The sequence below is a fragment of the Pseudorca crassidens genome, chromosome 14 (assembly GCF_039906515.1).
Source record: "Pseudorca crassidens isolate mPseCra1 chromosome 14, mPseCra1.hap1, whole genome shotgun sequence".
NCBI classification, from domain to species: Eukaryota; Metazoa; Chordata; class Mammalia; order Artiodactyla; family Delphinidae; genus Pseudorca; species Pseudorca crassidens.
The window spans coordinates 11198893-11209206 of NC_090309.1; the positions used below are offsets into that span (position 1 = coordinate 11198893).

Below are 10314 nucleotides of genomic sequence, written 5' to 3' on the forward strand. Positions count from 1 at the left end.
AAGCATGGAAATAGACAGTGGTCCCACCATCTGGACTCAGAAGGGAGAAGAAATATACGACATTGGCTCTTTCTCTTTCTTCCCCTTTTGTTTTCAGAGAAACAATTAGCAGTCCTGAAGTTGGCAACCTCTAAGGTGGCCCTTGCTTCCATATTTATTTGTTTATTTATTTATTTATTTGGTTGTGCCGGGTCTTAGTTGCAGTTTGCCAGCTTCTTAGTTGTGGCACGTGGGCTCCTTAGTTGTGGCATGCGAACTCTTAGTTGTGGCATGCGAACTCTTAGTTGTGGCATGCATGTGGGATCTTAGTTCCCTGACCAGGGATCGAACCCGGGCCCCCTGCATTGGGAGCATGGAGTCTTAACCACTGCGCCACCAGAGAAGTCCCCTAAGTGGCTTGCTTCTAATGAACAGAATAGGGCAGAAGTGATGGGCTGTCACTTCTGATATCAGGTTATGAAAAGACTGTGGCTTCCATCTTGGGTGCTCTCTCACCCTCTCTGGGATCACACAGCCTAGAGGAAGCCAGTCACGATGTCCTGAGGCTGCCTATGGAGACACCCGGGTGGTGAGGGATGGAGGCACAGCAACAACCACATGAGTGAGCTTGGAAACACTCCCACGCCCCACATCAAGCTTTCGGATGAGACCCCAGCCAGCAGCTTGACTGCAACGTCATGAGAGACCTTGAGCTACGGGCACCCAGCTAAGCTGTGTCTATGTTCCTGACCCACAGATAGTGTGGGATGACAAATGTTTGTTGTCTTAAGTTGCCAAGTTTGGGGGTGATTTGTTACACAGTTAAAGACAACTAATATAGGTCCTTAGCCTGGTGATGAATAAAAAGGGATGAGGAATTCAGAGAGGGTGATTCTGGTAAAAATGGGAAACTTGCAGATGTCATGGGTGAAGAGCTAACATCTGCAGAATTCAGAGAGGGATTTCCAGAGCAATTCAAGGTTAGAGTAGAGAAACAAAAGGCCAATGGGGCCTCATGGTTGCACCAAGCACATGGCGTAATCCCAACACAGAGCCACTCTGCTTCCTCTTAGCCTTTCTAGTGAGGCTTCAGCAAGCAACATTTTCAACCCTGCAGCAATGTAATAGCATCAATGAGTAAACTTCTAAATCAGACTGCTGCTCACCTCAGTTAGATCAGAACCTCAAGCAGTGGTGTTTGGGCAATCACATATTTTGTTTTGTTTTTTTTCTGTTCAAATGATGTATTTATTTTCTTGTTTCTTTCTTTTACAAAATGTGTACATTTCACTGAAAGATATGTGTGTGTGTGTGAGTGTGAGTGTGTGTGCATTTATATATTCACCACTACCACCCCCTGCCCAGGTGATTGCTAGTCTGATCTCTATCAGCATAGATTAGTGTTGCCTGTTCTTAAACTTCCTACAAATGGAATCTCACCGTGGGTCGATTTGCTCGCTAGTTGAGTGATTTGGGTGAGTTAGTGATTTTCAATTCCTCTGTTTCCTTGTCCATAAAAAGGGGATAGTCAGAGCACCTATCTCATGGGGCCATCGGGAGGATTAAAGGAGTTCATACATGGAAAGCACTAAGAATCATGCCTGACTCAGTGAGCACCCAATATATAGTAGCTGTTACTGTTAGTAAGCTTTAAAGCGTTCCTCATTTTATAAGACAAGAAATTGTGTCTTTGATGCTGATCTGTGTTTGCTCACAGCAGCCTCAAGGTGCTATAGTTTTGGTCAGTCTCTGTCAGTTTTCTGAAAGCAGGCGAGTCTGACGGGACCCAGCGAGGAAGGGGAACGAGAGCGGCAGTGATAGCAGATACTCAACAAGCACCACCATCGGGACCCCAGCCGTAGGCAGCCCACGGTCAGCTGCCTTGTATGGCATGTGTGGCTGCACTCTATGTCTTGTCACAGGTCCCAGGAACCACAGGACACAGGCATTATTTTTCCCACTAAACAACGAGGAAGGCTCCAAGAGGCTAAGTGACAATCTCAAAGTTTCTCAGTACAAAGGGATAAAACCAGGATTCAAATTAGTTCTCTCCAGCTCTAAAATAAACAGGTGTTCTCATCATTATTATTTTAAGATAACCTTACAGTTGTAATCTTGTGCATTTCTTCCACATCTTTCTCTCTCTTTCAGTCCCATCGGCCCAAAACAGAGAAAGGGCAGGAGACAGGCAGCCTCTGTTAGCACCCACATGAGTATCAGACCAGGGATTCAGCAGTGTCCCTGCCTTCACAGCGACAGTCTAGTGACAGAGAAAGTAAGTACAGGAGGCTAGGGCTGGAGGTGAGCAGCTTTTCAGAGTGCTGAAGGACAATGAGTTGAATAACCCTCAGACAACGTGAGAACCAGCGTGCCAAGGTTTTGTGAAAATCCAGAGGTTTTGAGGAGCAATATGAATGAATGAGTGAAATTTGAAAAGATACATGCATCCCAATGTTCATAGCAGCATTTTTTACAATAGCCAAGCTATGGAAGCAACCTAAGTGTCCAAAGATGTTATATATACGTATATGTATACATATATATATATAGGAATATTACTCAGCCATAAAAAAGAATGAAATAATGCCGTTTGCAGCAACATGGATAGACATGGGGGATATTATACTGAGTGAAATAAGTCAGACAGAGAAAGACAAATACTGTATGATGTCACTTATATGTCAAATCTAAAAAGCACAACAAACTAGTGAATATATCAATAACAAAAAAGAAGCACATTCACAGATATAGAGAACAAACTAGTGGTTACCAGTGATGGGGGAGAGGCAATATAGGGGCGGGGGAGTAGGAGGTACAAACTACTGGGTGTAAGATAGCCTCAAGGATATATTGTATGACATGGGCAATATAGCCAATATTTTGAAATAACTGTAAATGGAGTGTAACCTTTAAAATTATATAAAAAAGAAAAATAAGTAAAGGAATGAGCGAATGAATGAATGAATGTGTGTATGTACATCTTTAAAAATCAGACAACACATGACCACACTGGAATACAAAGAAAATCATACATAAGTTTCCCAGATAGAAAGCAGATTGTGGATTCTCTGACCACAGTGGAAGAAACCTTGGGTCAACTACAGAAAAGATGGCCAAATTACTAAGCAAAATCAAAATGTGAAATAGTTCCAGGCTACATGAAGAATACTTGCAAGGCTGTCAGGTCTACCTATGATAATTAAGCTAAAAGTTACCCTAAGATTCTAGGAATTGGCGAACCTGGGATGCTATGCCTTGGTGAACAGGAACTGGTTTTAGAGAGGGAGGGGTATAATAAAAAATAAATACTTGGTCTCTGTCCCCAGTTCCTGGCATAGAGTCTAAAATGCTCAGACTTTACTGTCCTTTGTATGCTCATGAGATGACCCATGGGGAGGCCCTAGATAGCTTCAGGATGGGACTAGTCAGCCAGAAAAACCAACCACAGGATTAGAGCGTTAGAACTTTCAGTCCCACCCTTGACCTCCTGGGAGGGGAGAAGGGTGGAGAGTGAGTTCAATCACCAATTGGCCAATGGCTTAATCAACCATATCTATGTAGTGGAACCTCTGTAAACATCCCTCAGCAATGGGATTTCGGAGCTTCTAGGTTGGTGAACACACAGGGGTGCTGGGAGGGTGGTACACCCAGAGAGCGCATCAAAGTTCTGCCCCTTCCTCCATGCCTTTAGTTGTTCCTGAGTTGTATCCTTTATAACAAATCGGTAATTGTTAGTAGAGCGCTATCCTTAGTTCTCTGAGTCGCTCTAGCAAATTCCTGAACTTGAGGAGGGGGTGTGGGAACCCCTGAGTTTGTGGTTGGCCAGGCAGAAATGTGGGTAGCCTGGGCTCCTCATCTGCAGCTTCCATCTGAAGTGGGAGCCATCCTGGGGGACTGAGCCCCTAACCTGTGGGCTCTGCTCTAACTCTGAATAGTTAGCGTCAGAATTGGATGGAATTGCGGGACATCCAGCTGGCTTTGGAGAGTTGGAGAACTGGTGTTGGAACAATGTACTTGGTGTCAGAAGAAACCACACAGGGAGACCCAGGCTTCATGGCTCAGCTTTACCCAAGCAGTGGGGGGACAGCTGGAGACAGAGCGTGGCTTTCTGGTCCCTGTTCCCTTAAAACTCACATCAGAGCCAATAGCACCCTCTCAGCCTCTCTGCTTGCTCTGTTTTTGCTTATTTTCCAACCAGTCACTTTCAAGACATATAAATGGGCGTTTCTACAACAAAATTTCTATGTTTATGCAAATGTATGATTCTATGAGAATATTTAATATTTAATTTTGGTATTCTCATCTTAAAGTGGGTATTCACTTGTACTGCTATGCAGAGACGTGAAAAGAATGATTTGGGACTAAAATTTGGCTTTATACTTGCTGTTTGCACTTACTTTGCTGTGTGACTTGAATTTTAAAGTTACCTCTCTGAGCCTCAGTTTCCTTATCTGTAAAAATGGTAATTATAATACTCAGGCAACAGGCCATTCCACGAGATAACATATGCAGGAGCCCCAGCCCAGTGTCTGGTCCAGGGAGGCATTAGATACAGACCGGGCGTGGTTGTTACCATAGTCTTTTGATTACAATATGCTTGAAATCTTATCTGTAAAATAAATTTCAACCTACAGAGTGAACTAAATGACACACGAAGGTCATGATGTACTAATATGGAAAGTGTCAGCTTCCCAGGGGGTTGGCAGCCTCCGAGGCGAGGACCAAGAAGAAAGGGTCATGTTGGGGGGCAGAGAGACCCTGCCCCCCATCCCCTCCGCTCCCATTTTAGTCGGAGGCCCCAGAACTCTAGCCTCAGGGGAAGCTTCCGGAATTCCGATCTGGGGTTCAGGCCAGTGCATTCCCGAAGGCCATCGGGTGGCTTCTCCAAACATGTACCTGGTGTGTCTTTGCTGCCCTCACACACATCACTGAAGCCCAGCATCACATCCCTCTGGCCCTTTAATACGTTACTTATGTCGCATTAGCTGGCTTTCTCTTCCTTCTCTGGATCTCCGCATTTGCTGGGAAGGAGCTAGAAAGGCTCCATTCTCCTTTATTACCAGCCAGCTTCTTCGTTTCCAGACTCAAAGCAATTCATTAAGATCATCTACTTTACCCTCCAAATATTCCTGTGATTTCTGCTGAGTCGCACCTCTGGGTTCATGGCGCTGGAGAAATATCCCAGAACTGCCACTGATAGTGGCAAGGGCAGAATGCAGAGCGTGTGGGCGAGACACTGGCTGGGCTGTCCCTCTGGGGTTTATTTGATGTCCACCCTTTAATTGATAACAACGAGGCCACGATGGGGGATGACTAGGGCCAAGCGTCTGGGCTCAACTGAAGATGCCCGTTCCCTGTGCGGTCCATCCTTCCCTCCTTCCCAGGTCTGATCCGAATGCGGCGCCACCTTTATCCAGGAGACCCTCTGCTCCCAAAACAGACAAAATTCACTGCCCTTGTGTGCCTTACGATGAAAAATGTTAACAAGTTGCGGCCTGAGACCCTTAAACTCACTTTGAGTCAACAGATGTTTTCCCAGCCCATCCCAGCCCCGACGGAGAAACAGCTGGCTCTGGATGGCTTCGTATCACGACTAAGAGAAAACAACATCCTTAAAGAAAACGCCTCTGAATACGCTAAAATATCTCCTCCTCCACACGCAGAGGTGGAGATGAGCGTTGCGCTGATTTAGTTCCTTCCCAGTGACTCACCTGCATGAAACCCCTGCAGTACCAGCTGCCAGAGCCCTCAGGTCCTAAGAAGAGTCCCAGCGACCTGTAGCCCCAGTGGAAAATCTTAGTCTTATTTCCCGCTACCCCCAGGGTCCTTTTCTCATTTCTCGGCCCCATTTAAGAAACATGTTGAAAACCTAAGGTTTCGGTGCTGAGGTCATAAGAGTCAACCCACATGAGTGACTCAATTCTTTTCCTGTCAATAGGTCTCTTGGAGGGGAACTTGAACCCACTGGAACGGACATGGACCAGCCCCTCTCTGGAGAAAAGCACCACCACGCTGTACAGTAATTAATTTCTGCAGCCCCCAAGGCCTTGTGCGTGGTCGTCTGCACTGGCTGTGTCGAGCTGGACAGACCCCCACCCCTTGTTTTGCACTCTTATCTTTGTAGGGTCACCAGCCTCTGGGTTTCCACCATGCTTCGTGCCCAGACTCAATGTACCACAGGGGGGTTATTGCACCTGTCACCTCTGTGTTTTGCTCCTCCTTGGGCTCCTGCAATGCTGTTGGTCTGTAAGGATTGCCACCAGCATGCAGGAACACCCCAGGGTCACAGCCTGGCATTTGGGGCACTTTTCTAATATCTTCTACTCCTGTACACTTATCTTTACTGGAACATCTCACCAGACACACAGAACCCTCTGTACACTTCTCTTGGGGAAAAATTTCAAATACATGAACAAGTGGAGAGAAGAATATGACAAATATCTATGCACCCCCATGGCTTCATTAAGTCAATATTTTGCCACATTTGTTTCAAGCCTTAAAAAAAAATTAGTAGGTAAACATTATAGACACAGCTGATGGCCTCCTTGATCCCATTGCCCATCCCTCTTTCTCAGAGACAGCACGACCATGAATTTAGTGTATATTCATCTCAAGCATGGTTTTTAGATTTCCCTATGGTGTTTGTCCATAAATATTACATAGTACTGTTTTGCATGTTTTTAAATTTTATGCAAATCTACCCTACGGTATACATCCCTGTGAAACTAGGTTTTGTCCTTCACCATTGTCTTTAGGTTTACCCATGAAGGTATGAGTTGCTTTCACTTGTTTATTTTAACTGCTGTATAATATTCTATTGTATGAAAGTATCACTTTGAATTTATCTATTTCTTATTGATGATTTTCCAGTTCCGTTTCAGCTTTTCACTGGAGTCACAGACAAGGCTGCTGTGAATATTTATGCATGTGAATTTCCCATTGTGGATCCCCACCCTCCAAAGAGATGGCCCCACTTTACATCATCAGCACAGAATAAAGTCCCAGTGCTCCCTGTTCATGCCAACACTTGGTACTGGCACACAAACACTTTGGCCAATCGGATGCATAAGAGTTTGTGATGGTCCATTTTATGTGTCCGTTTGGTTGGGCCTATTCTTGATGTTTCTAGGTGGGTGTTTCTCCATGTTCATGTTTTAAATGGTGGACTTTGAGTAAAGCAGATTGCCTTCCATAATGTGGATTAGCTTCATGCAATCAACTGAAGGCCTGGATAGACCAAAAGGCTGACTTCCCCAAGCAAGCAGGGATTCTCCAGCAATCTGCTCTTCAGACGTCACCTGCAACATCAGCTCTTCAGACTTGAACTGCAGCATCAGCTTCTCCCTGGGTCTCCAGCCTGCTGGTCCACCCAGCCTCCATAATCAATGAGCCAACCCCTTAACATAAACCTCTTTCCATACATACGCACATCCTATCGGCTCTGTTTCTGGAGAACCCGAACACAGAAATGGTATCTCTTTATTGTTTGAGTTTGCATTTGTCTGTTTACCAGTGATGTTGACCATCTGATCAAAATTCGTTTGACATTTGGATTGCCTCATCCAGGACTTGTCCTCATCTTTGCCCATTACTTTTATTGAGCCATTTTTTTTTCTCAGTGATTTGTAGGTGTTCTAGATTCTGACCCTTTGTCAGTTACATGACTGCATTGCAAGCATCTGTATCTGACTTGACATTTAACCTTTTTTATAAACAATGTTTTTAAAAAATTAATGTAGTTCTGCTTACCCTAAGTAGTCTATTACTTTTTGCATTAATGTTTGTCTTCTTGTAACTAGTTTGAGAAAATAATTTCTTACTCTGAGTTCCTAAAGATAGTTTTCTATATTTTCTTCTAAATTGTTCAAAGTAGTGGCTTTTTACACTTAGGTATTTAATAAACATAGGATTTATTTTTGCATGTGTTGTGATGTAAGTAACTAACTTATTCTTATAGGGATAACCTATTACTTCCAGGCTATTTATTGAATGAGCTCACCTGTCCCTTTTTTTTTAAACTACCCTGTAATGATCCTTCTGTCATAAATCAAATTTCCATATGCATAGGTCAGTTTCTGAGTGCTCTATTCTTCTATTGATCTATATGCTATCTCTGTACCAATATTTCACTATCTGCATTATCATAACTTTATAATTAGTCTTGATGGTTATCAGCTTTTGGAATTTTACGAAAAATACCCTTTGTGATTTTGGACAAAATTGTATTGAATTTAGAGAATAATTAGGGGATGACTGACATCTTTGTTAAAGTCTAGTTTTCCATTCAAGAACATGATAAATCACTCCACTTTTTAATACTTTTTCATTTTCTTTAGCAGTACTGCAAAGTTTTCTCCAAAAAGAAAGCCTCCCCAAACCAAATCAAAACCAAAACAACTTGCACATCTTTTGTTAGATGCATGCAGAGATATCTTATAGCTTTAGTTGCTAGTATAAATGAGATTTTCTTCCTGTTATATTTTCTAATTGGTTTAACTACTGCATAAAATAGTGCTAATTGTTGTGTATAGATATGACATCTAGCATATTTGCTGAATTCTCCTTCCATTGGACTAGCTTATTTGAAAATTCTCTTGAAAGTTCTATATAGATTATTATATTTTCTGCAAATAAGGACATTTTTGCTTCTTTTTTGGTCAATTTTATTTTTATTATCTCTTTCACTCGCTTTAGTGCCCTCAGTGAGGCTTCTGGGTACTGATAATGGACATCCTTGTCTTTGCTCCTGATGCTGATGGGAAGATATCTTTGATCACATTATGGAAGTCCCCTATCATTTCTATTTTGAACACTCACCTCATTCACTTTAAATCTCTTATGTTTTAGAAATAAATTCATTCATTTATTTGTTTGCTTCTAAGTATACTTTCAGTTGCCAAATTGTTGAATTTTGATACGCAATACTTTTATTGTCAGTCTATCCCAAGGAAATTTCATTTGTAATTTTCTCTTTAATCTATGAATAATTTGAGTTCCCACACATACGAGTTTGAGACTATGTTTTTAGTATTGATTTATAATTTAATTGGCTTGTGTTTAAAGAATATAATCTGTGTGATTTTGGTGAATTCTAGACATTTGTTCAGTCTTTCTTTGTGACCTAGCGTGTGGTCAAATTTTCAAATGATCTATGTATCTTCAAAGAAAATGATGACAATTTTTCTTTGGTTGCAGACTTTTATACACACACACACACACACACACACACACACACACACACACACACACATACATGAAATAATGCCCATTAATTTTTTTTTCTAAATCCTTTATATCCTAATTTTTTTCAGCTGCTTGCTGTATTAATTCCTGGTGAAGTTAGATGAGTCAAAATCTTTGACTTGTAATTCTGTAAATTTGCTTACTATATTTTGAGGTGTGTATACATTAGATGAGTCTACATTTAGAACTAAGATGGCTTCTGATCTGATGTCTTGATATTATGTGGTTTCTCTTCTTCTAATTTGTCTCTTATTGCTAGCAGTGACCTAGTGTATATTTTTCTGTCCCTCTATTTTAAATAGCCTTTCTGTGTGGTTTTGTCTTAGATGGTATCTTGGAAGCAGGATATAATGGGACTTTTTAGAGGAATCCAATCAGCTAATTGCTCTCTTGGAGTAGATGCGTTTAAGCCCATTTATAGCTACTGTAATTATTATTTTGCTATTACACGTTTTGTGTGCTTTTTAAAAAATTATTTTTTTCTTCTTTCCTGCCTTCCTCTTACTTTGTTACATAACGAGGACTAGACTGAAGCTCCATGAAGAAGAGTCTGTCAGGGTCCTGAAATCATGAGGGAACTGTACCTGCAGTACCAGTAAAACCTGCTCTCTCTTGAAGCAGCCAGTGCTCCCTGGGCTGAGAGCAGCTGAGCTGCTGACTCTTAATAATTATTCCTTGAATAAAGAATGATGCTAATTCAAGACTCACGCGGCTCCAAAGTTCTATTTCTAAAGTCTACGTGGTCATTTGACATCACGGAGCACCTGCTCTGCCCCTGCAGACAGCAGTGGGACCACCGTGTTGCCTTTTGGCGACAACTACCTGAAGCTGATTATGAGCCATCACTTTGGGTGGATCCACTTTCCATTTCACCACTATCCTCACCAGGGATGGACTAAGGTGAGGCAAGTGAGGCCCAAGGAGCAAAATTTAAGGATGTCCTCACTTTCAGGTGCCAACCCTGTGCTTGCAAGGCCCTGAGAGTGAGTGCCTCCTTAAGATTTGTTCACTGGGCAACTTGCTGGCCTTGTCCTAGTCTTAGCCCTAGTCCCCACCACTCTCTACTCTCTCCCCAGCAGTGAGGCCGTGTGC

At 42.5% G+C, this 10314-nt stretch overlaps 1 protein-coding gene across 2 annotated transcripts in view; it reads left to right on the forward strand.

The window, feature by feature from the left end:
- BCL2L11 (BCL2 like 11) overlaps positions 1-9920 on the forward strand; it is a 159276-nt gene extending 149356 nt beyond the window's left edge. For both annotated transcript variants that reach the window (XM_067704364.1, XM_067704365.1), the window contains one exon: positions 5918-9920. In XM_067704364.1, coding sequence (XP_067560465.1) covers positions 5918-5938 — 21 coding nt within the window. In that variant the 3' untranslated portion in view covers positions 5939-9920. The remainder of the gene's footprint in view (positions 1-5917) is intronic.
- The last annotated feature ends 394 nt before the right edge of the window (positions 9921-10314 follow it).